The sequence below is a fragment of the Stigmatopora argus genome, chromosome 23 (genome assembly GCF_051989625.1).
Source record: "Stigmatopora argus isolate UIUO_Sarg chromosome 23, RoL_Sarg_1.0, whole genome shotgun sequence".
Taxonomy (NCBI): Eukaryota; Metazoa; Chordata; class Actinopteri; order Syngnathiformes; family Syngnathidae; genus Stigmatopora; species Stigmatopora argus.
The window spans coordinates 9,377,866-9,405,508 of record NC_135409.1 but is presented as its reverse complement, the minus strand read 5'-3'; the positions used below and the strand labels follow the sequence as shown (position 1 = coordinate 9,405,508).

At 51.1% G+C, this 27,643-nt stretch overlaps 3 protein-coding genes and 1 long non-coding RNA gene across 7 annotated transcripts; 1 reads left to right on the top strand and 3 right to left on the bottom strand.

Annotated features, from left to right (window-relative positions):
- Nucleotides 1-794: 794 nt before the first annotated feature.
- LOC144069208 (ankyrin repeat- and BTB/POZ domain-containing protein 3-A-like) lies at nucleotides 795-21,227 on the bottom strand. 4 transcript variants are annotated; one of them, XM_077594392.1, is made up of 16 exons: nucleotides 19,924-21,227; nucleotides 8,432-8,584; nucleotides 7,219-7,441; nucleotides 6,259-6,411; nucleotides 6,039-6,204; nucleotides 5,328-5,417; nucleotides 5,028-5,121; nucleotides 4,838-4,964; nucleotides 4,568-4,767; nucleotides 4,235-4,413; nucleotides 4,067-4,172; nucleotides 2,463-2,565; nucleotides 2,309-2,390; nucleotides 1,408-1,476; nucleotides 1,213-1,326; nucleotides 795-1,134 (listed from the first exon to the last, which is right to left on the bottom strand). In XM_077594392.1, exons 1-16 carry the CDS (start codon nucleotides 20,900-20,902, stop codon nucleotides 901-903), a joined length of 3,072 nt encoding a protein of 1,023 aa, XP_077450518.1. In that variant the 5' UTR covers nucleotides 20,903-21,227; the 3' UTR covers nucleotides 795-900. The 4 variants fall into 4 exon arrangements, with proteins under 4 accessions (XP_077450518.1, XP_077450519.1, XP_077450521.1 ...); XM_077594393.1 differs by lacking the exon at nucleotides 1,408-1,476 and having other exon boundaries at nucleotides 967-1,134; nucleotides 1,213-1,382; XM_077594395.1 differs by lacking the exons at nucleotides 795-1,134; nucleotides 1,213-1,326; nucleotides 1,408-1,476; nucleotides 2,309-2,390 and having other exon boundaries at nucleotides 2,471-2,618.
- Nucleotides 9,955-16,632, top strand: LOC144069215 (uncharacterized). Its single transcript, XR_013298423.1, has 2 exons — nucleotides 9,955-15,350; nucleotides 15,434-16,632. It is a non-coding gene; the product is annotated as an uncharacterized LOC144069215 (long non-coding RNA).
- A 150-nt stretch (nucleotides 21,228-21,377) lies between the features above and the next one.
- On the bottom strand, nucleotides 21,378-23,787 carry echdc3 (enoyl CoA hydratase domain containing 3). Its single transcript, XM_077594400.1, has 6 exons — nucleotides 23,271-23,787; nucleotides 22,891-23,012; nucleotides 22,584-22,681; nucleotides 22,321-22,521; nucleotides 22,048-22,226; nucleotides 21,378-21,953 (listed from the first exon to the last, which is right to left on the bottom strand). The coding sequence occupies exons 1-6, from the start codon at nucleotides 23,492-23,494 to the stop codon at nucleotides 21,797-21,799; spliced, it is 981 nt and encodes a 326-aa protein (XP_077450526.1). The 5' UTR covers nucleotides 23,495-23,787; the 3' UTR covers nucleotides 21,378-21,796.
- A 150-nt stretch (nucleotides 23,788-23,937) lies between these two features.
- Nucleotides 23,938-27,523, bottom strand: kcnj8 (potassium inwardly rectifying channel subfamily J member 8). Its single transcript, XM_077594399.1, has 6 exons — nucleotides 26,866-27,523; nucleotides 26,391-26,539; nucleotides 25,398-25,558; nucleotides 25,189-25,328; nucleotides 24,846-25,062; nucleotides 23,938-24,552 (listed from the first exon to the last, which is right to left on the bottom strand). The coding sequence occupies exons 1-6, from the start codon at nucleotides 27,213-27,215 to the stop codon at nucleotides 24,274-24,276; spliced, it is 1,296 nt and encodes a 431-aa protein (XP_077450525.1). The 5' UTR covers nucleotides 27,216-27,523; the 3' UTR covers nucleotides 23,938-24,273.
- Nucleotides 27,524-27,643: the final 120 nt, after the last annotated feature.

Sequence of the window (27,643 nt, the reverse complement as noted above, 5' to 3'; positions counted from 1 at the left end):
CAGAATCGGGGCGAGCAAGCACACCGAACAATGTACGGAGCAAAATGACAAATGTATTATGCTAGGCAGATGACTGTGAAGTTGGATTGTGCCCAGTAACGCACACACCAAAAGTGCAAAGTGACATCATTAGACATAACATTTCCACCGCTCGGTCGAGGGTCGAGCCATCGAATGGACCTATAGGTGGCTTTTCTATTCATAAAACCAAAAAGATGGTCGTGTCGTATTCCATAAAGCTGCTTTCTCACATTCCTTCTGCTGCGATTGCAGCAGGAAATATATTCACATGCTGAAATATTGCTTTCCCAAGGCTTCATTTGAGATGTGGAACAACAAAATAAATCTGCATTGCACCACAAGTAAAAAAATAAAGAGCTAAGACACGATATAAAGCTTTTAAGTGCCCAAATCCACCATTTAGCTTGTACTGCATTGTAGGTCATTTTTTGGGCTGTCTGTTGGAGTGGACAGTGCACATTTCAAACTGGACACTTTTTAGCGGGGGTTGTCATCACAGAGAATTGTACTACATTTCCTGTCACCCACTACGGGGAGGAATAACTTTTCGCCGTGCCTTTGACGGCAAAGATCGTCCGATCCGCTGAGGGTCTACTAGGGACAAACTCATTGATAGAGTTTTTTTTCAGAGAACTTTGGGCGTCGACCATCGTGGACGGCACAGAAAGAGCTCATTCCAAAAAATTGACGCCCTATTTACACGTTGCATTGATTCGGCGGCATTGTCCACCGCGCATAAAGGGTCTCATGCAATGGGGGGGGGGGGGGGGGGGGGGGGGGGGGGGGCGTATCTTCTTTGACCGACACGGTGTCCCAGACGGAGCCCAATGGTTCCTATGCTAGCTTTGCTACGAACGGCCGGTGAAGGTCACGCCGACGTCACACCACCGAGCCTTTGGAGGCGGACAGGTGGATGGAGCGCACGCGGGAGGCCAGCGTCTTCTCCAGGTCGAGCAGGATGTCCGAACAGAGCGTGGCGGGGAGCTCGGGGGACGAGGCGGCCGGCGGGGGCTCGTACAGAAGCCGCTTGAAGGCGTCCAGCTCCACCATCAGCGCCATATTCTTCAGGAAGTAGCCCTCGATGAAGCCCGTCAGCTCCGAGGCGCCCAGGAACTGCCGGGCGGAAGCGTCGGGTATGAGAGCCCGGGGGCGGGGGGTCCCGGTTCGGAGGCGTCCGTGCTGCGGTCTGACCTTGGCGTGCTTGTAGAGGTCCACGCAGGTCTCGGTGGTGATGTTCTTGGAGCAGATGATCTCACAGTGTCTCTGAAGGCCCTCCAGTTGGAAGAACTTGGAGGCGGACAGCAGCTGCGCCGGCCGCAGCCGTCCCGGTTAGCAAGGAGTCGGCTCCAATCTGCCCCAATCTGCCACAATACGCATGCCTCTTACCTCCATGACTTCGCTGTTGCGAACGTGTAAGAACTCGGTTCCTCCGCAGTACAGATACTGCATGACTAACTGCGACAGGGGACGGAAACAAAACGGGCAGTCAAATTCAAAGCGTCTGCCAAATTTGGTAGAGCGGGCGCTCCCGTTAGCTCTTTCGTTGGCATCCGGTGGCAATGACAGACGTTCCATTCTTGTCATCGTGCCGCTGTAGTGAATATAAATGAGTTCATCACCAGTAGACGTCGGCCGCCGGGTTAGGATTAGTGGTTAGCATGTCGGCCTCACCGTTCACAGATGGGCGGTTCGATCCCCAGTGAGTTCCCGTGTGGAGTTTGCATGTTATTCTCGGGCCTGCGTGGGTTAGGGTAAACCCTAACCCTCTCTGTCTACTTCGGTTTCCTCCCGCGTTCAAAAAAAAAACACGTATGCTAGGCTAGCTGGTTGAACACTAAATGGCTAACCCCGCTGCCCAAACGTGGAAGAAGTCCAATGCATTAAACCAGATAACGTGGCAACCATCGGGGTTCAAATGGTTTGGACGTCTGTTAATGGCAGTCAGGGTGAAATGAAGAGGCTTATCCGTGATCAAGTTACCTGGAAATTCATTTTCCCACCTCTTAACCCGAAAATGCAATCGCCCTCTTCATACAAGAAACATATGCCGCAGGTGTGATAATTAGCCCTTTCTTGGTTCTTGAGTTATCTTGAACACAAACAGCCAAAAAGAGAACGATTGGCGACCTACTACAGTCTTCCCTCGATTATCGTGACTTGACTTATCGCAAATTCACTTCTTCACGATTCTTTTCAGCCATTGGTGACCCCTACCGGCAGAGGTCATTATTTCCCGATGTCTTGCCCCCACGCTGCCCCCTGGAGGCTCGGAGTGAGTGACTCTTACGTGGAATGTGTTGTACTTGACGTGACTGATTTCGATGCAGGTGTTCTCGGCCGCCGGCCGGTTCTGCAGCAGTGACTTGAACCTGAAAGAATCGGCCTATCCTAAGAATCGGCAGCGTTTGAGATGCGACGGAGAGAGAGGAAAAGGGCCTTACCTGGGTGAGGTGGTGAAAAGCAGAACTTTGTGGGCATAAAAGGGCTTGCCCTCCACCAGGAAAGTGACGTCTGACATCTCCTTGTTGTTGAGGAAGTGCGGGTCTGCCGATAGATAGCAGAGCCGCACGCGAAGCGTCAGGGCAGTGCTTCTTAACCTGGGTTGGATGCAAGGAATCCTAGGGCTTGGGTGGGTGAGGGTTAGGGTTTCAGGGGTTCGGTGGAGCCTCTGCCACGGGCGGAGGTCAAGACACATCCGCTCATCACGTCTATTCAGAATATCACGCCCTGCTTGACCATCACTGGCCTGGCGCGTCCCGCCAACGCAAGATGAAATACACGAGTAAGACTTCTCACTTACAAAATCAATCGCTTCCAGAAGTGGTTTTGTAAGCATACTTTCACCGGATTTATTCCACGAACTTCAATACTACGCCCTAAAGTTCCAGGGGTGTCAAAGCGATTCCGCAGAGGGCCGCGTGGGTCCTGGTCTTTGTTCCAACCGACCGAGTGGCGACAGTTTAACCAATGAGGTGTCTTCTAAAATATGTAGCAACTGACTTGAATCGACTGATTACACTTGCAAAAGGTATCCTCTCGTTCAGTTGGAATGAAAACCTGCACCCACTGCGGCCCTTTGGGGACCGCTTTAACACTCCTGCCGGGCTTAAACCCTTTAGAAATATACGTATGCCAGATTTGTCGGAGGTATCTGTGCAAATGAACCTATACGTGGAAAAAAGGGGAGAAAAATAGATACGAAAAGGATTTATTAAGCCATTCAAATGAATCAAAAACGCAAAGACATTTTCCAATGGAGTGAAGCTCACGCATCCGATTACAGCACACTCCTTCTATTCTAGCCAACGGCAGGCCAGCGAGGTGTCGGGCGATAGCCAATGGGAAAGCAACTCTAACACGACAATTAAAAAAAAACAGATACAGGAAGTGAATTTCCCTTCCAGGGGATGTTTGCTTACCTAACTCGGATTGTTTTTTTCCAAACAAAAGGTTTCCCATCCACGCTTCTGGTCATCCTAATATTTCTTACGTAGGAGCATTGGCAAGTAAAGCGGTCGAGGGCGCCGTAGTTGACCTGGCCCATGGGAAAAAATGGCGATCTTCCTTCGGTTCATGAACACGGCTGTCTGTCTGTTTTATTTGCGCACGATGTGGTGAAAGCTTGAAATGTCATTATACTTGTACTATAATGACAATAAAAGCAATCATTTCAATTCTTTTGTTGGGTCAACTCGTGCCTAGCAAACTTGAGGTTTCCAGGTGAAAGTGCTCGGGATCCAACCTTTTTGGTCGCCATGTGGTTCTTTCCAACAGTAGGTGTTGTTTTTGCCTTAACTATTGCATCACGGAGCATCCAATTACTGGCAACCTCGGGCACTATATGGAACTGGAGTGCACTTGAGAGCGCATTTATATTTGCATCCCCCCCCCAAAAAGACCCCCCAAAAAGTCAAAGATAATGGAAGAAAATTTGGGGGAATAATAACATGCTCTGGTCCCAAAAGAGAGCGCTGACATTTAGTGCACTTGAAAAAGCTTTTCCGGTGCACGAGGAGTTCAAAGAAGTTTTCAACAAACGGCTCACCTAAGCGCGACGTCTCTTTCTTCTTCGTCTCGCCGAGCCTGGGGATGGGGAAAGGACCGTAGCACTGCGTGAAGATGACGGCCAGCTGCTGGCCGATCGCCTCGTTCTGAACAGAAAAAAAGCTGGCAGAAAACAAGCAGAAGAAGACGCGGACGCCAGCCCGGTTACCTTGCACGCTCGCAGGATGCGGAACAGGAGCGGCAGGCCGTGCGTGAGCAGCTCTTCCGTGTACTCGTCCTCCCGGAGGCAGCAGAAGTCCTTGAGCAGAGCCTGGATCAGAGGAGGCCGCCGCTGCGCCAAGCCCGTCCGAAGCGACTCCAGCCAAGTGTGGAGCGTCCACGGAACGCCTGCCGGACCGCAAAGTAGCCCCAGTCGGCGTGGGTTGGACGCCGGTGGGGGCGGGCGCGGACGCGGACGCGGACGCGGGTTAGGCATCTCCGTCCGCCGCTCGATGATATCGGAGCGAGCGATAAAAGGGTGGAAGCGACGCTCCTTTCTGACCTAAGCTGCGGATGTCCATGGCAATGTCCACGTGGCCGTGCTCGGTGCTTTGGTACATGGCCTCCCGCAGAGCTCGCAGCTGGGCCTTTCCGGCGTCGGACCGGGGCGCCGCCGGCGAACCCTCGGCCGGGATCTCCTCCGGGGAGAGAACGTCGCCTCCGTCCTTCTGCGACCCGGACAGAAGCTTCCGGAACACGTCCCTGCCCACGCCGAGCATCGGACTTTTCAGACGGGCCCAAACGGCGGAAGGACCGGCCGTGGGCCACCCACCTGCGCCCGTGCGCCGCCGCCAGGACGAAGGAGTTCATGTGGCCGAGGGGGGCCGAGGGGCGACGGGGGGCGCCGACCATGGGGTCGGCGCCGCGCTCCAGCAGAAGGCTCACCAACTCAAAGTGACCTGCGAAACATACGAGGTCAGACCGTTTTGGACGCGGCAGGCTTCGGTTTCGCCGTGGCCGACCTGCGGCGGCGGCCAGCTGGAGCGGCGTCTCCGTGTAGTCTTGGGCGCCATCCCGCGGCGAACCTTCCATGTCGGCGCCGTTGTCCGGCAACACCTGAGGCGGGCGGGCGGGTGTCAAAGAAAAACAGAGAAGTAGACGTTGGGGGAATTTTGGCCCAGGCACGGCGGAGGACCAAAATCATGTTCCCCGTGCGCTGCTGGCTATCGGAACTGCGGGTTAGCGGCAACTTTCCCACTTTTTCCCCCCCCCACCATTGGTAGGGCAAACAAATATCAATGATCCTAGCGCGCTATACCCACCTCGCCGTTGACGTCGGCGCCGGCGTCCAAGAGCATCTGGACCATGGCCTCGTCCCCCCGGACGCACGCATACATCAGCGGGCTCATTCCCTGGAATGCAAGACGCCAAGGTACGCGTATCATCTATAGCAGGGGTGGCCAACTCGGGTCCTGGAGAGCCGGTCTCTGCTACACTATGAGCTGGCTCCATTTCAGTCAGAATGTTTTTTTTCTTTCTCTTTTCTTCTTGTTTCCCCCCATTTTTTGGATCACGACTTTTGTTTTCTTGAAACTCCAATTCCTGGCCAGGCGAAAATCTGAGATAGGCATCGGGTGAGGCTACTTGGCGCCGTGCGATTTTCATCGCCCTGCAAAACGTGCCCAAAAGTCTGTTCCGCTGGATTATCTGCAAAGGCGCTGACTCATTGCTTTGGCTAAATCCACTCTTCACTGTGTCGTGCCGCAAAAAGTATGCATTGCGAGAGCTCGCTCCATTCACCGCTTGACTGACTTTTATTGTGCGATAAGCACAATTGCGACGCCCGTGGAGTTAGGGTTTTGTTTTGATAGCTTATTTCTACCGTGCGACACCACACTTGCCTTTGTTACATTTTCAGGGCGGAGCCTTTTACCCTGGGACTATTTGCTTCAACTCGTACCAGCCATTTTTACCCGAATCGAGACCTGGGCTCGGCAGCGTGAAAATGAATGAGGGCGGCAGCGGCGGCGGACCTGCTCGCCGACACCGTCGACGCCGTCGGGTCCGAGCGAGCCGACGGCCCGCCGGACCGGATGGGCGCGCCCGCAGTTGAGCATCCGGAAGCCGAGCTCCGGCGGGAACTTGGCCTCGGCGGACGCCGCGTCCAGTTTGCGGGCGCCGCGGGGACTGTCCTCCGCTCTACCCGGGAAGAAAGCGATCGGTCGAGGATAAGCCCGAGCGCCGTCACCTCACCTGATCTGCCGGGGCTCGCAGTCGACGCCGGGCAGCATGAGTCGTGCGGCCTGACGCACGTCGTCGCTGTCCACCGCCGGGCTGCGCCGGTGCTCGGCGTGCGCCACCGCCACGCGGATCCACTCCATCAACGGAGGCTGCACCAGGAACGGCCTGCGGAGAGGGTGGGACGATTGGGACCCATTCAAATCCCAGGGGGTGGCGACCGCTCATCAATCCTGTGCTTCTCCACGCCAGAGCAAAAATATTCAGATACGAGCGCCGTCGTTCGGCAGCTCTGGCCAAAAGGGCATCTTCGACAAAAGCGCAACAAAATGGTGACACTTCTGAAGCGGTGGGATCAATTCTGGACGTGGCCACGCGTCTGCACAAAGGTGGCATGACTACTATTTGGAATCAGGCCGGTCAAATGTTTGTCGGCTTCAAACGGGGTCGGGCGGGCCTCACCCGGAAGCGTCCTTCTCATCGGCTTCCGTCTTATGTTCACCGTCCATTCATTTGAGGCTCCAGCGTGGCGGAACCGAGCGGGCAAGTCAGTGTATTTGTGTTGGACGCCGCTCAGAAAGCGTCCAATTAAAAGCACAATGATTTCGGTCGAGCAGCTGTTGCATGCTAGGCTATTTCAGCACTCTAAATTGTCCCTCGGAATGAATGATTACTTGTCTGTCTCCTCCAGCCTCGCGATTTTCCGGGCAATGACGACCCATTTTAATGGCGAGAGATCAATTGCAACGAAGCGCACGGTCGCACGTCCCATCCGCCGCCAATAAATTCCACAGTAGCATTCTATGGGATGAACACATGCGACTGGGAGTGAATGGGCGCGCCGGTCGCGCCGGTCGCAACGGTCACGGCATTTGCGAGTTCACTTCACGGCAAACATTCATCGCGCCCCTCTACTCGTTCCGGAATTGTCGTCGTCGACCTGCGGGCAAACAGACGGCACGGAAGGCGTCTCACCTCTCGGTGCGTAGAGATACTTTGGAGGCTTCCACGTTGGGGTTCTCCCACTCCAGCTGCGGGCAGTGCATGAAGTAGCACAAGGTGTAGAGCGCCTCGGGCTCCCAGCGGACGGCGTCCCAGGCGGCGGAGGCGGAGGCGGCGGCGCGCGGCGGGGTCCCGTTGCCCGCGTTCTGCAAGTGCAGGGGCTGCAGGTGGTACGTGGCCCGCGACACCAAGTCACCTGGGGACACGATGACAAAAACCTACAATCGGGCTTCAGCGCCACTGATGTCCAATCCGTTTGGACTGGGAGCTTGGCGGCAATCATTTGTCAATGATTTTGATGGCAGCCAATGTTTGACTTTTGTTCCACGACGGGATGAGAAGCTTCCGCCTCCATTCGGTCATTCGTTTTCCGCTCCACGTATTATCACACGGGTTGAGGGGGGTGCTGGAGCCTGTGGGGTTAGTAGGCACAGGACAACCAAAACGGAACGCACACCGATCGCGGGGCACCGTGAGACCAAGGAGCATTCGCTCAATCTTCTGGACAAATTAGAGCGTCCCATCAGCTTTGCATGTGGGAGGAAATCCCCCAAAACTTAATGCCTCCCAGCCTCAAACCCCCCCCCCCGATGAACGAGCGCGCGGCTTCATTAATACTTCTGCTGCTCTTGCTTGTTTTTGAGTCGTGCTCTGATTAGCTCAGCAAATTTCCAGAGAAAACAAGCGTATCGTGTTCTTATTCCTGACGGGGAGAGCTCTTGCTCACGCAATGTGCAAATGAGATGACAACTATAGAAGTGTCAGCTAGAGAAATATTGGGACGTTTTTATTTATTTATATATATATATATATATATATATATATATATATATATATATATATATATATATATATATATATAATTATTTATTTATTTTAATGTATTTCTATTTTTTATATCCAGTGAGGGTTAGCCAGTCCATTTGCAAAACGCTGGCATTGTAAAGTTACAGAAATGATTCTTTTTTTGCCCCAATTTCAATCTAAGTTGGGGATATTTGTGTGTCTCGTGTGTTTATTTTCGAATATTTGTTGACAAGATTCTATCATTTAATTGGTGTCTGATGTGATCCGTGAAGGGAAGCCATTGCAGTCTCCGCTTAGGGACGCGCGTCTTCACCGACGCGGAAAGCGCGCACGTGCTAGCGTGCGTGCGTGCGAACGAGTGAGCGATCGAGATACCCACCGAGTTGGCCGATGCTTCCCACGCGCGTGGCCAGCAGCGACTGCTCCGGCGTGGCGTCTTGGGCCTCCCCGCGGCAGCCGTGACCCGAGCGACTGGGATTCTGCCGCCGCCGATCGAGGTGCAGGTCGATGCTTTCGGGTAGACTCGGGACACCTGAACACAAACACGAGGCTGACAATGGAGCGCCAGCAGAGGATTGAACTCAAACTGCCATCCTTGTCTTGCATATCTTAGGTTAAACGCCGCGCGGCATTTCTTAACGACACAATGTCGGCCTGACGAGTGGCAGCTACTTCCCGCAGAGTCCGAGAAAGGCCCGCTGAAAAACAGACAAACAAAAATAACCTACATTCCAGAAGCAAGTAGCCGAGCTTTTGAGATGAACGACGTCGAGCTCAATTATCCCCCCCCCCCCCCCCCCCCCTAGCCAATCGGAGTCCAATTCTAGCTTCACTCGTGTCTCATTTAAGTGCAAAAAGCTCGATGACAGCTGGGAGAAGTATCTTTTGCCCCGTGTTAAATAATACTTTTTACCGCCAGCACTAGGTGAAGGTTACGGGGGGCGGAGCTTGGCTTCTCCGTTGCGCCTGTCTGTGTGTGTAAGTTAACTCAAGAACGAAGTAAGGGATGATTAGCGAATTTGCGGGATATGCCTGCCAGCACTGAAATGAAAGAGGCAGTGATTCGCTTCTGGTGACAATAACCAGAAAAGAAATGTCACCATTTCACACCAAGCGTATTGTCGGTCGCACCCGAGTACAAGTCGCACTAACCAAAAACGGCACAACGTAGAGGAAAAATGAATATAATTATATGAGTATACACGCACGGAGTTTCCAACCCAGAAAACACGGTAACTCATGAGCTGCTTTTGACGGCGACAGCCCTCCTTCCTTCCCAGTTCAAGCGGATTGGACGTTGACTAGCGATAAACTCATTTGCGTTCGGAAAAGGACACAAATAAAGAGCCACACGAGATCAGATCTCTTGATTTCCTGCCCTCGCCGTCGTGGCGACCCATCCCTGTGGAATTCCCGCACGAATGGACTCTTTGCAGCTTCGGTCGCTGGCGCAAACGGACAAACTTCCCCTTTCGGCGGGATTACACCGGTGAGAATCAAGTCAGGGTCAAAGAGGTGACATCGATTGTCCGCCTCGGTGAGGAGGTGCGCGTCAACCACCTTATTTTTATTTATTTATTATTATTTTTGTTTCCCCCTGTCCACCCGCAGGAATCGATTGGCTCTAGGAAGAGTGCGGCAATCCCTCCCTTCCAAACGCACAGCAGTGAGAAAACTCTGCCGGAATATGAACGGGTAGTCGCCATGGCAACAGGCGACCGCGCCGCCATTGGCTCGGCGTCCCTCGGCGTACGGGAAGGACGGGCGTGGTAAAAAGAAGCTCGGGGCTGCGTCCAATGAAAATCAATCAATACCTCATTTTCACGTGCCTTTTTCCGTGCCTGATATTTTTTCTTTCATCGCCAATGGCGACGGTAAAAACAAAAGTACCCCCCGTGTGGAGTATGGAATGTATTCTTATGCTTTTTATTAGTCAATAGGTTCATTTAGTGTAGTCACTAGGATAGAATTTTGCATGGGCTAGCGGAAATTTCCGTCCGTGACACCTATGAGTTGGGGGCGCATCATCTGCATGTGATAGTATCAAACATGATTAGATCACTGTCCCGCCTTCTGTTTGTACCTATGTCACATGACCTTTGTCAATAAAACTAGTCGACCTGCTGGGGGGATTCAGGGAGTTCAAACTAGTCAGGCTGGAGGATAGACGCGCTCCTGCCGCTGGCTGCTCTGACCCCCTCCTTCAGCTGAAGCTAGATAAAACTCATCATGGCCGACTCTGTGTGCTTCCTCTGATTCGAAGTTATTGAATGTTTATCGATTAGATCCAACATTTTCTGGTGCCTTAGAAACCCGGGAGATTCATTTCTGAATTTTCGGACCACGGTGGACTGAAAGCCGAGAATACTGACGTCAGCTACTCTTACTTTAAAAGAGAGGGCATTTCGGTTGATCGTGGCCCGCTTGAAGAAGGAACCCCCATCGAAAAGGAGGAGGCACAGAGACGGTAAGGGGCTGTTTAAAATTAATATTTAGGACAAGGCTGGTGGGAATCCCGTTTTTCCAATCGTGAGAAAGTCGAAGAAAAACGCCTCATAAATCGGGGATAAATGCATATCGTTGGGGAGTATGTATGTCAAAAAAAAAGAAGGTAATACACAAGGTATGCGGCGGACGTACACTTCGGCCATAAGTTACGTTCGTAAGGCAAGCTGGTGACGCGGCTTTAACCTAGGGGGTGAAATAGTCCCTCGGTAAAGGATTTCTGGAGATTGTCAAAAATAAAGCTTCCAAAAATACTGCACCCGATGAGTAAGAAAGCGCTAGATTAAAAAGTATAGTACTACTATTATATAAACCAGAAGCGTTTGTTAAGAACCGGAAGTAGGCCGTGACGCGCTTTAAGACGCGCTCGGTATGCGCTTGGTATGCGCTCGGTATGCGCTCGGTATGCGCTCATGAATCGAGGATTGAAGAGAATAACGGTTAAAAAGACGGCGTAGACGGATAAATAGGATAATAAAAGATAAGTATTAAAGAGATAATAAATTAGATGGGACGTCCCTAAAGTATCGCCGTAAAATATCGCGGTAAATATGTATTAATAGCGTAACATGTGACCATTGTTTAAAAAAAAAAAAAAACGTTCAAACAAAGGGACGTGAAGTAAGAAGATGTGAAATTCATGCTGAGAGATTTTCCTGATCATTGAAGAATGAAACAAAAACATGGTTAACATGCTTGTGAAGATTCTGGACAGAAAGGATGAGGAGCTGCTTTAGGTGGTTGTCTTTCCTCAAGAAACTTTCTATCTTCATGGAGAACAAGAATGATATGTTTTTCACATGTACTAGTCACACATTTCAAAATTGGGGCCCTCCCTATGAACATCATTGAACATGAGCTCAAGAGGTACGACCTTTGGCAAGATGAGCTAAGAGGAAGGCCTATGAGGAATTCTCAGAGAACCAAAATCTGAAGAAGGAACATGAGAATTCCCTTAAAAAGTCTGCCTGCTTTTGAATCTTGCTGAAGACACACACAGAACAAAGGAAGAAAATGGCCGAAAAATGTGGAGCAGGCAAGAAGCCCACTTTACAGCCGGCCCCCCTTCACAGAAGCGGACACCCCTCACCCGACAAGCCAAGCACACCCGGTGCAAACAAAAAGAGGGGGGGGGGGGGGGGCTCGCCCATAGCTCTTACTGCCCATTTCACACCTGGACCCAGGAGAGAGCCCACACCAGCCCAGCCCAAGGCCCCCTCCCCCTGCACAAAGAGAGAGAGGAACCACAGCACTGCAGGTTTGAACCTAAATCACTTGAGTCCGATTGTCTCCACAGGGAGGGGGAGGGAAGGAGAGAGAGACAGAGAGATGACAGTGTTGTAATATATTAGTGACAAATTATGGGTCCTTTATTAAACACTGATATTTATTTATATTAGGAAATGCCTAGTGAAAGGTTATTTTCCCTAAATTGTAATTGAGGTAATAGTGAGCACAGAAAATGGCTCTTATTTTAAATAAAACTGCCTTCTTAGAGCGGATAGGAATTCAGCCAGAGCTTTAACTATTTGTTTTAGAAATATGAGAGTGATTTGCGATTTAGACTTAAGTATTAAGAATCATCCAAATTATTAATGATATCAAACATGAAGACAATGCAGAAATGGCATTGATCCAAATTATTAGGTAAATTGTAGCTGGCAAGTTTAGATAAAATAATTAATTTAGGATAGGCATAATTTCGCTGAGATGCAATAAACATCATGACTTGTGATCAGTGCACGGATGACAATTCATTGTTTTGCCCATCAACAGATGGAATATGCTTTAGCGTGGTTCATATTAATGACCATTAGAATATTAATTGCATTAGAATCGAACAATTGATGCCAACCAAACAACATTGACCTATTTCCTTTTAGAATGACTTGCCATGACACAGCAAAAGGTGGTTAGCTGCCAAGAAGCCCCAGGACTGGGGATGGCGCTCTTCACCAGTGATAAAAAAATTGCAGACCACGGATGTCTGAAAATGAGTGAGCGTGAATGGTTGTTTGTCCTTTTTGTGTTTCTAATTGGCCGACCACCAAGATATAATCAATCGGTTAGGTATCAAGGTGGAAAATGATTTAGCAAATTGGAATCGATTTCGGAATTCGCCAATAAGCCCGTTCCAGGGATGGCAACGACAAATTATGGAAAAATATTTTGTCCAAGGAATTTTTTTAATGAAAAAGCAGCAGTACTCCAAATGTGAAATTTGAAGTGGAGAAACAAATCTGCTATGCGAAATTTGGGAGCACTGGGAAAAAACAGACAGTGCTTGATACGAAATTCCAAAGTACTATTGATTTATTGTGATAATGGCATCCAAATTGTGTTAACAGAATAATTGACTGAATTGACAAAAGTTTCCATATTTCGTTCCGGAAAAATATGGAAATCCAATTTAGTGGAATGTACCAAACGCCATTATTAACTACACGATTGGAATTGGAGGATGAGGCTAATCATATGCCTGCATAAAAGAAAAAACTTTAAAGAAACGCATTAATTTTGGGTTGGCAGAGGGAGATTGCATTTCTCAACAGGAAACATGATGAGCAACCCAGGATGAGAGTGCAAATGTTCCTGACCAAACCAGCAGACATGAAAATAGCGGATCCATTTTGTGCTCTGTAAGAAGGTTCTCTCAGTTGAAACGTATGCGGAGGCAGGTAAGATAAACTTTTGACGTAATCAAACAAAATGGCAAGCACTCCAATATTGATTGGAAAGATTATTGCTCGGGGAGCAATGCTGTAAGCCATGAGGAACTTTTTATATTGGTTTTATTGTCTCCATAAAAAAAGATGAAAGCGTTTCAATTGAGACCAAACCTTCTTACAGATTTTTAAAGTAAACAATTAGAGAGAAAAGAGAAACCACAATGGATAGAAATGTAACTAGATTTTAATTTTATGCCTGACTATTGAGAAATATTGATTAAGAAAGTTTTATAGGAGCTGATTGGCAAACTCCAAAGACAATGGAATGTTACATTTGATTAAAAGACTACTAGTTTGGGATATTTTGAATTTCAAACAACTGAGGTTAATATGCAACGCGATACACATTGTTAATTGAATTGGGACTTGATTAGTATGCATTTTAAAAGTAATGGGCTTTAATTGCTCTAAAAGACACAGTTATGCTAAAAATGTTGACCCTGACAAACAAGGGGTGGTTACATTTTAGTGGGTTCAATTCTTTTCAGAATTATAAATGTGTGCATTTTGTTTTTGGATATTAATTGATGTGAATCTAAACTATTACAGAGAACGGGAAAGCTGTTTTCCTGAGGAGAAAGCAGTCTGGTTTGCTTTTTGTATTTTTCCTATTTTTGGTATGATTAGTTAATTTGTGTAATTGTAGGAAAGGAAAAAACAAATATAGTTCTTGATCTTAACAAGGAAGCAGTGATCAAAATAGAATACCAGCTAGCATATTTAATTTTGACTGATAGGCATTTAGGCTTTTCACAAACTATAGTGATGGAATAAGTAAGATTGTTGTGATTTTTGTTCATTGGGGTATTAAGCCCAACCTAATAGCTGTCTGCAGATGTTGAGTACGTGTTTGAAGACAGCGACAGAGTGCGGCAGCTGGGGAGGCAGCGCGGACACTTGCTGCACAGTATGCACAGCAACAAGGGCTGAGCCGATCTCAAGAACAGTCTGCAGACGACCTGTACACAGCTAAAGGCCTACAGTGCCTACCAAAAATGTACTCCAAAATTGAGCCATGGACAATGTCTCAACAGGGGGGAGATATGGACATCGAAATACCTACTTTTAAAATTTTTGTAGGAACTGTTTAATTTGTTACAGATATAATGTGCAAGATGACCTCAGGCCCAAACGAGGCCAATGTCCAAGAGTGTGGGACTGGTAGAGCAAACAAATAGTACGATAAAACCAAGGCTTAAGAAAACCATGGAAGAGACTAAGGAAGGAGAGAAACTTATCCAAAGAACATGTAAGCTGCCGTGATCTTTCTGTATATCTTGCAGGAGGTGGTGAAGCCAGGTGACTGGATCCTGATCCGAGTCATAAAAGGAAGTCCTGGTTCTCTCCACGATGGGAAGACCCATTCGTGGCCCAACTCACCAACCTCCACAGCAGCAAAGATCACTGAAAAGTCAAAGTCGATTCATCAGGTCAAGGTCGTTCGAGACAGGTGACTCTGAGTGGACTAAGTCGGACGGTGTCAAAACCCTTGTCCGTGAAGAAACTCATCTGACGTCTACTCACCAGCCACGAGCACCCCTCCCTTAACCCTGACCTCCCATAGACTTTGCACCTCTATACAGAAGCCACAGTGAGAGCTGTTGTCATCCACATCACAGTGACTGGACTGTTAGTGACAGCCTGGGCGTATCTGAACGCCCCGCCCACAGAGCCTCGAGTTGGAAAACAAGTGCAGGAAACGTCCTGCCTCAACGCTGGAAAGGCAGAGCCAAGCGGTCCACTCTTGGACGGGGACCCAATACCAGATGAGTATAAGCTCGCTGACCAAATTGCACGACTCCAGAACAGGACGGAGGAAGGGTTTGCAGCCATCCATGAACAGTTGTCGGTGACCTCCTGATGGCGTTCCAGAACAGAATTGCTGTTGACACGCTCCTGGCAAAGGAAGGTGGCGTGTGCTCCATCTTTGGCGACCAATGCTGCACGTTCATCCCGAACAACACAGCAGCTGACGGGAGTTTAACCAAGGCCCTGGAGGGTCTTCGATCCCTCAACAGCAAGATGAAAGAACAATCTGGAGAACTACTATGGAGAAGATGTGTGGTATAATTTCATGGTGTTCCAGGAGAAACTGATTGTTCCGAATGAAAGTTGTTATGTGTGTAGCCGTATTCCCATTTCCACAGGTATCCTGACAACCTGAATTCACTGGGTCTAGACGCCACACTTAAATCCTCAGTGGTGCAGATGAGATGCATTCCTTTTAAGGGGAGTGAACATAACAGTAAGAGATAAGAGATCAAAATCAGTGCAAAATCAGTGCAAAATCAGTGCAATTCAAACCACGTGATGCAATCTGGGGTAGTGATGTTCCTGGTGACCATAAGTTGTGGTCCGCCCCCCAGAAAAGCATACGGTTGCTACTTTCCCAACTTGGGGTGGATAAAGTTATGCTTCGTGTAAAGACATTGAACTGTTACATGAGTGCTCATTAACCAAACTGTCAAAGCCCTTAGGGATGTTGCGGGACGGAGGATGGAGGTGTGTGTGCCATGATGGGAGAACACTGCTGCACCTTCATCCCAGACGAAACCAGTCAATGCTGTTTAAATTTGCAACTCCCTCATTTGCGATTTTGTTTCTGTTCTGTATTTTTTCTGTGTGTAATCCCCTGTATCAAAGTTATGATTTGAAACACTATCCAGCACACGCTGGTAGCTTACAGTGACATACAGTATCACCGCATGGCAAACCATACTGGAGATTATTGCGCTTTCAAAGTGTGACGAGCCTCAGTTTGTCGAGTCGTCCGGGTAATTGTACTTGTCTTGACTTAAAAAATTGTGTTCGCTCATTAAGAGGGACGCAGAGGAATTTTTCTCGAATGACGCTAAATACCTCGAGTTTTTCGCCTCTGCCTTGACAAGTGATTTTATTATTTTCCATACCCTGTTGAAAGTAACTGTTGATGATATTTGTATTCTAGAACCTGGATAGGAGGGATATAAATTGATGTCTAATGAAAATTCTTTCAAAGTAACTACAGGGGGGAAATGTGGAGTATGGAATGTATTCTTATGCTTTTTATTAGTCAATAGGTTCATTTAGTGTAGTCACTAGGATAGAATTTTGCATGGGCTAGCGGAAATTTCCGTCCGTGACACCTATGAGTTGGGGGCGCATCATCTGCATGTGATAGTATCAAACATGATTAGATCACTGTCCCGCCTTCTGTTTGTACCTATGTCACATGACCTTTGTCAATAAAACTAGTCGACCTGCTGGGGGGATTCAGGGAGTTCAAACTAGTCAGGCTGGAGGATAGACGCGCTCCTGCCGCTGGCTGCTCTGACCCCCTCCTTCAGCTGAAGCTAGATAAAACTCATCATGGCCGACTCTGTGTGCTTCCTCTGATTCGAAGTTATTGAATGTTTATCGATTAGATCCAACACCCCGCCCCCATCCCCCCCCACAACAATGAGGCGGCTCTTTTCGTCCCTCTGCCGGAATTGTCAAAGAGTTTGTCGACGGCTTTCCGGCCCCTCGCGCGCAAATACAAACCACATCACTCTATCAAAGATGACGACGCGCTACCGCGAGATGGATGCCGTCGGCCAGAGGCGTCCGCTCGTGGCACGCTCCCGACGCGGCGCGCGCCAACGATTTTTGCAATGGCGACCGCTCTCGATCGATCGATAAGGGCTGCGGTTTTTCGCCCCGGGGGATTCGAGCGGCATTCATGGGCGACCCGGTTAATCACCGCCACCAAACGACCTGCTCGCTTACAGTCGTTTTCTCGCTAGAAGTCAAACTAGACTAATAATGATTTTCTTTTAAAGGCTGGAGGCCTGTCAAGTCACCACCTAAGTGATGTTGCACAGTTTAAACTTGAATACGTTACTTTTTTTTTTCTTTTGGCCCTGTGGCGTACATGAAATGCTCAAGCTCAGGTTTTGGCCTGCCTTTTTTTTTTGAAATACCTGTCCATTATTGAGAGATTCCTACATCCTTTAAGATGTTTTTCTTTTCATATTGAGGCTCCTAAATATGTTTATTGGCACAATCACAGATTGCGAGTTCGGCACCGACCGCCTCGTCTCGTCCCGTCCTTCCTCCGCCCTCTTATCGGTGCCATCTCTAGTTGTCTTTTCTCAAAAGAAAAGGGAGAAACACAAGCGAGGCGAGATAAGAGAGAAGGCGGCCACATGTACAACTTGGAGGGCACGGCGACCCGCTAATGCCTATCCTCGGCACCCTCGGAGAACTGAAACGACACGGCGGCTTCGCGAGACAACGTTAACCCTAACCCTAACCCACGCACGCACACAGACACACACAAAGCTGCAAAGTGTGAAAAAGCAAGACTACTGTAAAAGACACCACATTATGATAACAAAAAAGCAGGATAGGCAAGTCGCAACGAACGAGCATTCGACACGCTACGTCCGTGATACCAATTTCTGGAAGATTGCGCAGGCCTTATTGCAAGAGATCCCATTTACCATCTGGCTCAAGAGGATGGGAATGGCGCCAAAAGCACGACTTGTTTTTTTCTTCCAGAGATCGTTTATCAGACTGGTTGCTGACGCCATGCGTCCAATCCATTTTAACTAGGAGGGCTGAAAGTGGGTTAGAGTTTAGGGGGGACCCTCGTGGACGCCCGCCCGCCTGCCCGCATGAACGTGTCATGTCCTGGAATGTGATGATGTCGTGACCAGATTAGTACTTCTCACCCTTGACTACTGCTTTTTGAAAGGAGAATGTTTCTGATGTTGGATTAGAGTACGGGGTCTTCAAAAAAAAACCTCAAGGAAAAGATTAGTCAAGCTATCTTGAATCCAGCCTGTCCGATGACGGATATTTCTCCCCCGCCGTGAGCGACTACGCCACGGTTGCCCTAATTGCCCCGACTCCGTGGGCTGCCATGGCAACGCGGTGGCACATTGCGCAGCACCCAGAGAAAAAATGTTAAGGCATGCGGTGGTTTTGACGTCCGAAAGCCGCGCCGCATGTGCCGATTGCGACTTGCCACGGACTGTCGTTTCAATGATTATTCCAGAGCGTCTGACGTCCATTTGAGCCGCAGCTATCGCTAGGACGGTTTAGTGTTTCCTTTGGATGGAAACGGCCTCGGAACGGCTAGGGGGAAATTTTGCATTGCCGAGCCTTTTTGATGAGCCAAACATGATCGCCCGCCTTTACAGTTGAAATGGATTTCAAGTTTAGAAGCATCAAGAAACCACTACCACCACTACTACCATAATAGCTACGAACAACCCAAAAAAGTGCCGAAAATACATGTGGCACGACACCATGTATTGATATTAACAGGAGAGAAGCAAAGACTAAATTTCCAGCGACAACATAAATGTCAGGAAAATTACACTCAAGAGAGCACCGTTTATCACATTACACTGTCGGGTGAAAGAAAGCGCGCCAAAAAAATCCCCCGAAGGAAAAAAATGATTGTTTTTTTGTGTGCTGCTGCTGTGAGAAAACCCATCTCACACCAGCGTAGGTGTTAGCAATAATCCAGCAAGTTATGCAAGGCTTTGTAAAACAAGCAACAGGTAAGAGCATACAATTATTTTTTCCATCTACAAGTCACATGGGCTACAGGATGAAGAATGCAATGCAAACAAATAAAAATTATATATATATATATATATACACAAGCCAATATACGAGTCAAAACATGAGCTTGAGGATTCCAGGTGCACCCAAACTACCACCATCACTACCACTACCACCACCAACACCACCACCACCAACACTACCACTACCACCACCAACAACAACACTACCAACACTACCACTACCACCACGGGGCCAAACGACAAAAACAACTCATTCTATGTAGAACGGTGCAACAAAACGGAGGTAGCACATTTGCTTTTGTTTGGGCATTTCATCTTTCACCCTTTTGGCTTCCGATCCTTGGGAAGGAATACCAGTTGGTCAACAGGCTTACACACTCATTTCAGCAGACTGCAAGTCACAGCGGCTCCCTGCTGCCAGCTTGTGGGCGGGAGTGGAAGTGCAGCTACCTATTGTCGATTTCATTCACTCAGTTCTGCGAGTAATTTATATACAGACGCTCCCCTACTTACGAACATACGACTTACGAACAACGGTACATACGAACATGTCTGCAAATTGCGTTTATGTCGAAAAATGTTCGTAAGTTCGATTTTGTATTTTTTTCCGAGTAGTGCTTCTTTCCGCCGCTAATACCGACGACGCCTTATATAAACCTTCAATATACTTATATAGGTCTTAAACATAAATTATAATACAAAATATAGTACTGAATCAACTTACAAACAAATTCAACTTATGAACAATCGCTCGGAACCTAACTCGTTCGTAAGTAGGGGAGCGTCTGTAGCTTGAATTTGAAAAAAAAAAATCATATTTCATTTTACGCTAAAGTAGGGTTCGGTGAATGCGCATATGCAACTGGCGGGGTTGGGTAGCTCCGACAAGGTTAAGAAGCACTGCGTTACGGGAATTGTGCGACGTCAGAGCGCAAGACATGGCAGAATCCATGTCCATTGACTGTAGATTGTATACTTCCCAAAGGATTCTCGCGCCACGTTTCCACCGCCAGATGGGCCGATACACGGAGAAAACGGAGTTGAAGGGTAAAAGGTGGGTATGGAGGAGCGCTACTCACCGCTGGAGTTCTTCCCGCAGATGAGGTGCTGGCAGGGTTGCAGGAGCCCCCAGATCTCTGAGTCGGCGCTGACAGCTCGCTCCAGATCCTCCGGGCTGAGGTCGCCGGGGCCGTCGTCCCACCGCCGCCGCCTCCGCCGGAGCCGCAGCGCGCGTCGCAGCACCTCGCGGAAGAGGCTCTCCACGCAGGCCGTCAGGTAGACGGCGGCGTGCTCGTGGACGCGCGGCGCCACGCGGCTGTCCACCATCCACCTGAAGAACTTGCCCACGGAGAGGGCGAGGCCGCAGCGCGCCGACTTTCCGCGCGAGAAGCGCTCGGCGGCCGGGGCGGCGGTGCTCCTGTCGTAGAGGGAGAGGGCCCCGAGGGCGGCGGTGATGCACCTGGTCGAGACGCTCCAGGAGAGCACCACCTTGGCGGCCGTGTGCACCTCCAGCTTGGTACACACGGCGTAGCGCAGGCTGAGGCGCTGCGCCTCGCGGGCCAGGCGCACCAAGGCGCGGCCGACCAGCGCGGAGAGCCGCGCCACCACCTCGGGGGACGGCGGCGGCGAGAGCCAGGGCGGTTGCTCTTGCGCTTGCGGCTGGGGCTGCTGGGACTGGGGCAGCGGAGGCTCCTCGTCCGTCCGCCACTGTCGCTGGCTCAGGGCGCTCTCCGCCTCGGCCAGGCTCCAGGGTACCTCCTCGGGCTCGGGCAGCTTGGCCGCCTCCGTCGCCGCCGTTGGCGCGCACTCGGACGGCGCCGACTCGCTGTCCTCGGCCAGCACGGTGTTGACCGTGTCCAAGCTGTTCTGTCGGCTGTGCATGGATCCCGTCAGATGCCAGCGGTTGCCATCGTGCGCCGGGGACCGCGGGGGCGCCTCGGAGCCGCACGGCGACGCACTGGACGAGCGGACCGAGTCCGCCGCGCCGCCATAACCCGAATCGAGCGTTAGGTCCTCCAGCGTCCTCGCCTCGGCTCTGCGATTAGCCCCGCTTGCCATGGCCGCGCCGCATACTAGCGCTGGCTCCGCTGCTGGCTCCACTGCTGGCTCCGTTGCTGGCTCCGTTGCTGGCTCCGTTGCTGGCTCCACTGCTGGCTCCACTGCTGGCTCTGGTCCTGACGCTGGCGCCTGCGTCGCTCCAGCCGACGGGCATACCCGCCGGCGATGAGCGAATCACCTCGCTCAAACCAAAGCACATCGAACGTCACCTTCCATCGAGTCGGCGGGACGAGGAGAAGAAAAACGATCCCTCTCGCACCTCGCGAAGCTAACCAGGAAATGATGCGTCAAGTGGACAACAACTCGTCGGGCTCATGTGCTCACGTAAAGTGCAGTAGCGCAGAAGTGCCCCTAGAGAGAGCCGTTTCCCTTCCGGCTGTGATAGCCGTCCCCTCTCTCAACACTCGTTTCCCCCCAAAGTGCTCACTCACTCTCGAACCACCCGACTAACACTTTGAATGCCACACCCATTGGATTGGCTAGGCAAACCGGATATAGAGGTTTATTAGTAAGCTTATCTTAACGTAACGTAGCTTGCATAAATTCACCAAAATCAAAAGAGAGAAGGGCTTGCTTTCAGGTACGGGCGCCACCGGTGGGTGATTTAAATTATCACTGGGCTGCAATCCGTTCAAAGCGGGAGGCTTTTGGCCATTCGTTGCCAGCCTCCCGCTTCAAACGGATGGCTCGACTCCTTTGACTGGACGTCTATCGTCGCGCCGATGGCAAGGGAAGGAGTTGTTGAGCGCTACCGTCGGAAATGTCAGTCTGTCCCACCAATGATTTCTTCTGAATTGATGACCATCGTCTTTAAAATGCGGCTTTTGAGGAACCCGAGGTTACGGCCGGGACGACAAGGCACCGGTGGCGGTGAACCGTTGACGCTGCTCGTCGTCATCGGCGGTGAACCTTTCCCGCTCGGTGGCTCCACACCGGCTCGCGCTTCTCCACGAAAGCCCGTATCCCTTCCTGGCCGTCCAAAAGCGCCAGGTTGTCCAACATCGCCTGGCAGGCGGTGGCGTACGCCACGTCTCGACCTTGAGACATTTGCCTCGGGGGAGAAGGACAGGAGAGACTTTGGGTCGGGGCGGGAAGACGACGACGACGACGACGACGACGGCGGCGACAATGGTGCCTGCGCGCACCTCTGGAAGGCGGCCTTGCCGAGAGCCACCACGGCTCGGCTGGCCCGGCACACGTGGCCGGCGATGGCCAGGGTCTCGGCTTCCAGTCGCTCTTCCGGGACCACCCGACTGAGCAGCCCGTGCATCAAAGCATCGCGGGCAGAGATGGGAGCGCCCGTGAAAAGCATCTCCATGGCCACCTGTCGGGGCGGGCGGAGTCTGAGCTTCGTCCCGCTGGCGTATATGGGAACTCCCGCTCTCCCCCCACCCGACTGCCGGCGCGACAACGCTCACCTTCCTGGGCACGGCTCGGCCGAGAGCCACGGCCGGCGTGGAGCAAAAGAGCCCCACGTTGACTCCCGGGGTGGCGAAGGTGGAGCGGTCGGACGCCACGGCCACGTCGCAGCTGGCCACCAGCTGGCAGCCGGCCGCCGTGGCCAGGCCGTTGACCATGGCGATGACAGGAACGGGAACGTCTCGAATCAGAGTCATCACCTGCCGGAGCGGGGAGGTGGGCGGGAATAATAATAATAATAGGAGTCCCCCGGCTCACTCACCTGCGTACACGTGCCAAATACGCGCTGGTGATAATCTTGCCCCCGGGCTGACGTCAGCTCTTTTAAATCGTGGCCGGCGGAAAAGACCGGACCTTCCGCTAACGCGCACACAAAATACCAAGTTGCTTTCTAGAAGCCACGGCAGCACCACTTTGGTGCGCGTGTGCCCGTAAAGTTCACGTTCACGGACTGCTTTTGTTTTGTTTTTTTAAATACAGTCCTCCCAAGTAGTTCAATAGCCAAAATATCAAAAGAGCACAAAGCAAATGCAAGAGTGAGTGGCAATATTTTCCCCATTGGGATTGACCTGATATGATGATGACCCGAAGATCTTGATTGTCCACATCGGCCAGGATGTCCTGCTGAAGAGACTCCAGCATGCGCAGCGAAAGTGTGTTCCTCTTTTTGGGATTGTTCAGTATTATCCTTCTGTACGTATATATAATGACATATTTAATGTCTTGACATCAAGTAGCAAAGTGGGAAAGCATAGTCCGCAAAGGGTGTACTTAAACCGGTAGTAGTTTTTAAAAACAACAACAACAACAACACAACAAGAAAGTGTTGCCATTTCCGGCAAAATAAAGCGACGAGACTTTAATCTCGCGTCCTAGTTGCAATTCAAGTAGACTGCAGTCAACAATTTGGAAAATGGGGGACTTTTTTTCCCTCGAGTTATTTCGTCACCTGATACCGTCGTCTTGCCTGCGCACTGTCAGCGGTTCCGACTTGCTTGTGTCGCAGAAGAAGCGACGTCCGGAGAGCAATCGCCACCCGTGAGCAAGGTTTGTTCCGCGCGTGCAACACGGAAGCAAACGAGAAGACGTAGCCATACTAGTTACTTTGACACGATCAACACTAACACAATGGTTTCCGGATGTGGGAGGGACGAGAGAGGAGGTCCACTGCATCCGTGACGTACAATGTGCGCGACCGACCACGGTCGAGTTTGAGCGAAATTATAGACATCGTGTTTAGGGCTAGTATACATGGTTTAAAACGTACTTTGGTTCCGCCGAAATCTTCACAAATCCCCCAATTCGCTACGGATCCACAAACTTGTTGAGCATATTTTATCAAACGTGTTCACACGAATAGAATTTTGACAGGACGATGACTTATTTTGATTGGGTCACTTTTTACGAAGCGGTCAGAAGAGTTGACTGCAGCTCTAACAGTGGAAAACCAACATTTAGCGGCTCTGACCTAAGATGGCCGACAAGGGTTATAGTTATATACGGTAAATGTTACTTCTGCCCATGTCTAAATGAGAGAGTACTATAAAGGTTACTTATTTCAGCTGGTCCACAAAATGTCATTTCGATTGTGTCTGTTTAACAAATAAATACATGTGCAGATTTAGGAGGGTTTTTTAATGAACAAAAATGAATCGTTGTGAGGATTAAAAGCAACCCTTTTTTTCATTTACACAGAATTTAGGCAAATCCGAGTTATTTTCGCAATCAGTGCTGAGTAAAACTTAACCGTGAATCCACTCCATCGACTAGGTGTCGTGGTTGCGGAGGTGACATTAGTGGACGGAAACACGGAGGACGAGGAGGAAGTGGAAGAGGAAGTGCAAGAGGAGGAGGAGGACAAGGAGAAGAAGAAGAAGAAGAAGAAGAACTCTAATGAGGAAGGTGCAGGCCCCGCCCAAGATGAAGATCAAGTTGCACTGGTCAGCCTCGTGTCAAGTGACGGCGTTTCCGCTCTGACCGCCCTCGGCGGGTGTAAAGAACTGGACCTTGGGCGAGAGCATACCAGAGTTGTTTGATCGCAGGCTTCCTCCTCCTCCTCCTCCTCCTCCTCCTCCGCCACCGCTAACGCCTTTGCGCATGGAGTTGTTGCGCCGCATGGAGTTCCTCTTCCTCAGTGAGTTCTGGTGGGACAGCTCGCTCTTCTGCAACGTCTGGATCAAGATGGACGGCTTCTCGTCCAGTTCGCGGGCACTGCAACGGGGCGTGGCCACCTGTCGTCACAAAAATGCACGTCGTCTACAAAATTCCTGGATACTATTTGAATTTTGGATGACTCCTTGGACCGACGACGCAACCAATCAAAACTGCATCTATATCTATCTACCTCATTAGCTGCCCATCTATTAATCTAAACGCCCATCTGCGGTTTCAAGGTCGCCCCGCTCGTCTATTTCAGTGCAATTGTCGGTCTCGCTCCGACGTTACTCGTCCGCATAACAAGCGGCGCCGCTTCCAAACAATGACTCGGAGAAGGCGGGTTGAAAAACATCGGCACGTGACTGACCCGCAGCGTGTTCCCAAATTTGGAGTAGTCCACGGAGTAGACGCCCTCCTCCTCGGTGACGATGGGGACGAAGCGGTGTCCCCACTGGATCTCCTCGGAGACGTAGGAGGTGCGCGCCTGCGTGGTGATGCCGGTGGTCTCCACAACGCCTTCCAGTATCACGATCACCTCCAGGTCACTGCACTGCAGCTCCATGGCCGACAGTTCGTACAGCGGGCTGCCGTGAAGGGGTCGGGGGTTCCATTCGGCCGTTACCCGGGGCCCATTCAGCCGGCTCCGGGCGCGAGCCGGCCGAGCCGGCCGAGCCCGTTCTCGCGCGTGACGTGGCAGACGACGAGCCAACCTGTTCCTGTCGATGACGTGGCAGACGATGAGCGGGGCGAGAAGGAAGAGGCTGTTGCCGGCCAGCGCGCTCTCCGTCTGGACGTCAATCTGGTGGATGGGGATCACCTCGCCCTCGGGGGTGGTGGTCTTCCTCACCACCTGCGGCGCAAGGCGACCCTAAGCGACCGGCGACTTCTCTGGGCGCCGCTAACGCGTTCAAAGACCTGCCTGAAGTCGCGCGGTGGCGCTGATGATCATGCTCTTCCTCAGATCCCCGATGCGGATCATGAAGCACAGGCGGTTGTTGCGCACGGCGATGACGGCGTGGCGGCTGAAGATGAGCGTCTCTGCGCGCCGGTTGGACTGCGCCGTCTTCATGAAGATGCAACCTGAAACGGCAGGCCGTGAAAGCGCTGCGCAAATTCTTCAAGGAAAAGTCTCATTGGACAAAACGGGACTGCGCGGCACTTGGCTTGGCTTCCCCGGCTTACCCAATCAATGGCTCCCAGAAGTCTTTTTGTCACTCCGATTTTTGGGACGTAGGGAGGCATTTGACGTGTCACGGCTGTAATTTGTTACCAGCGTTCTAAGGTCTCCAATGCTACCCCGGCCCCCAACTCCTGAAACCCTTTAAAAATTGATCAAACTATACCAAATGTGTATGAAATACATACAGTGGTACGTCTACTTCTAAAATGAATTGGTTCTGGAAGTGGCTTCGTTGGCATGTTTTACATTGAATTAGCATCATTTCTTCCAAAATAATAAGAAGTATAGCAATGTTGTATGGAATATGGATGCAAAAAAGGAGAATGATGAAGCCATTAAACTGACTAGGAAATGCAAAGACATGGGGTGGAATTGCGAGTGGCAGCTGAGTAAACAAATGAACACGCGCACGTAAATGCACAATTTAACAACTTCAAATGAGGTTACGCACCGCGCTCCAAAAAAGACAATAAAACGTCTCCGCCACCAACAAAGACACACCGACCGGGAAGTCGGCACCGGCCGAAACGGCCAAACTCGGTTCCGGCCTCTCCTTCCGGCCAACGGGAAGCAACTTTTCAAAACAAAATAGCGAATACGGGAAGTGGTTTTACGTTTGATGACTTGTCATTTGGATTATTCCTCCTATCACGGGCCGAATTTGCCCCCATCGAGGTCTTTGGTAACCCAATGATGACGCCAAAGTTTTGCTCGGAACGGACGGCGGCCTACCCAGCATGACGGCATTGATGATGAGCCCCACGATATTCTGCAGGATGAGCACGGTGATGGCGGCGGGACAATGCTCGGTGATCACGCGGCCGCCAAAACCGATGGTCACCTGCACCTCAATGGAGAACAGGAAGGCCGACGTGAAGGACCTGCGACAGATGGAAAAATCGGAGCAGTCGGTAGCAACCATGCAAAATCGCTCCCTCTCACACGGATTTTTTGGTTTGGTTTTGTTCTAATGTCGCCGCTGACAGGGAGAGATACATCCAATCTATCGGAAGCGGCCGATCCCTCTCGGCTCCTCCCGGTCGAAAAGGACCGACCCGGACGTCTGTGGCCGTCAATGGCCGCAGACGAGTGGGTCGGGGGCCACGAGGGGGGGAGAGACGCCAGCGGGTGGCCTCAAAAGTCTGGGAAGTCATTCAAGTTGCCTTGAAGAGGGCGGAAACGGGGGCGGCGCTTGGCGAGCTCTTACTTGACGTCGTTGACGCAGCAGTGCACGCCTTTGAGGCGCCGGGGGTCGAGGTCTCCGTGCGCGAAGGCCACCAGCCACCAGCTCATGGCGAAGAGCAGCCAGCTGCTGACGAAGGTGGTGGTGAAGATGACCACGGTGAAGCGCCACTTGAGGTCCACCAGCGTGGTGAAGACGTCCTGCAGGAAGCGGCCCTGCTCGCGGATGTTCTTGTGGGCCAGGTTGCACGCGCCGTTCTTGGCGATGAAGCGCGCCTTGTTGACGCGGTCGCGGAAGACGGGCTTGCGGGGCAGGCGGGACGCCAGCCCCGGCAAGCCGAACTCCTCCGGGATGATGCTCTTCCGAGCCAGCATGCTTTGCCGGCTGGATCACTGGCTCCCCGGGTCCCTAACTGGATCACGATCTCCCTGTCTGGATCACTGGCTCCCCGGCTGGCTGGACCGCGGGCTGGACCGCTGGCTGGATCGCTGGCTGGATCGCTGGCTGGATCGCTGGCTGGATCGCTGGCTGGATCGCTGGCTGGATCGCTTGCTCGCTTCCTCGCGTTTGACCGACTTTTGGACTTGTGGGCGTGCGCTAAGTATGGGCTGGGTTAGGAGCCGCCTCCAGCTGGGACGGCCTTGCGATCCCGTGGCGCTGCCTTCCCGAAAATGTCCAAATAAAAAGACTTTTCACGCGCCCAGAATGCCGTTCAAGTGCGCTCAAGCTCCTCCAGATGTTCTCTCGGGCCGCCAGGGGGCGCCGCTAAGCAACACCGAGTCAGGTCGTTCCAAAAAACAAT

What these genes read in the sequence shown, in the direction of transcription:
- LOC144069208 (XM_077594392.1), bottom strand. Translation starts at nt 20,902, where the DNA reads ATGGCAAGCGGGGCTAATCGCAGAGCCGAGGCGAGGACGCTGGAGGAC. An exon ending in GTATCTCTACGCACCGAGAG is followed by an intron (nt 6,412 to 7,218) that starts GTGAGACGCCTT and finishes CCCTCTCCGCAG; the next exon opens with GCCGTTCCTGGTGCAGCCTC. An exon ending in GCGGCGGCGCACGGGCGCAG is followed by an intron (nt 4,768 to 4,837) that starts GTGGGTGGCCCA and finishes CGGCGTGGGCAG; the next exon opens with GGACGTGTTCCGGAAGCTTC.
- kcnj8 (XM_077594399.1), bottom strand. Translation starts at nt 27,215, where the DNA reads ATGCTGGCTCGGAAGAGCATCATCCCGGAGGAGTTCGGCTTGCCGGGG. An exon ending in TGCTGCGTCAACGACGTCAA is followed by an intron (nt 26,540 to 26,865) that starts GTAAGAGCTCGC and finishes CATCTGTCGCAG; the next exon opens with GTCCTTCACGTCGGCCTTCC. An exon ending in GCGCCACCGCGCGACTTCAG is followed by an intron (nt 25,329 to 25,397) that starts GCAGGTCTTTGA and finishes CTTGCGCCGCAG; the next exon opens with GTGGTGAGGAAGACCACCAC.
- echdc3 (XM_077594400.1), bottom strand. Translation starts at nt 23,494, where the DNA reads ATGCAGTGGACCTCCTCTCTCGTCCCTCCCACATCCGGAAACCATTGT. An exon ending in TATTTGGCACGTGTACGCAG is followed by an intron (nt 22,522 to 22,583) that starts GTGAGTGAGCCG and finishes CCGCTCCGGCAG; the next exon opens with GTGATGACTCTGATTCGAGA. An exon ending in GGCAAGGCCGCCTTCCAGAG is followed by an intron (nt 21,954 to 22,047) that starts GTGCGCGCAGGC and finishes TTCTCCCCCGAG; the next exon opens with GCAAATGTCTCAAGGTCGAG.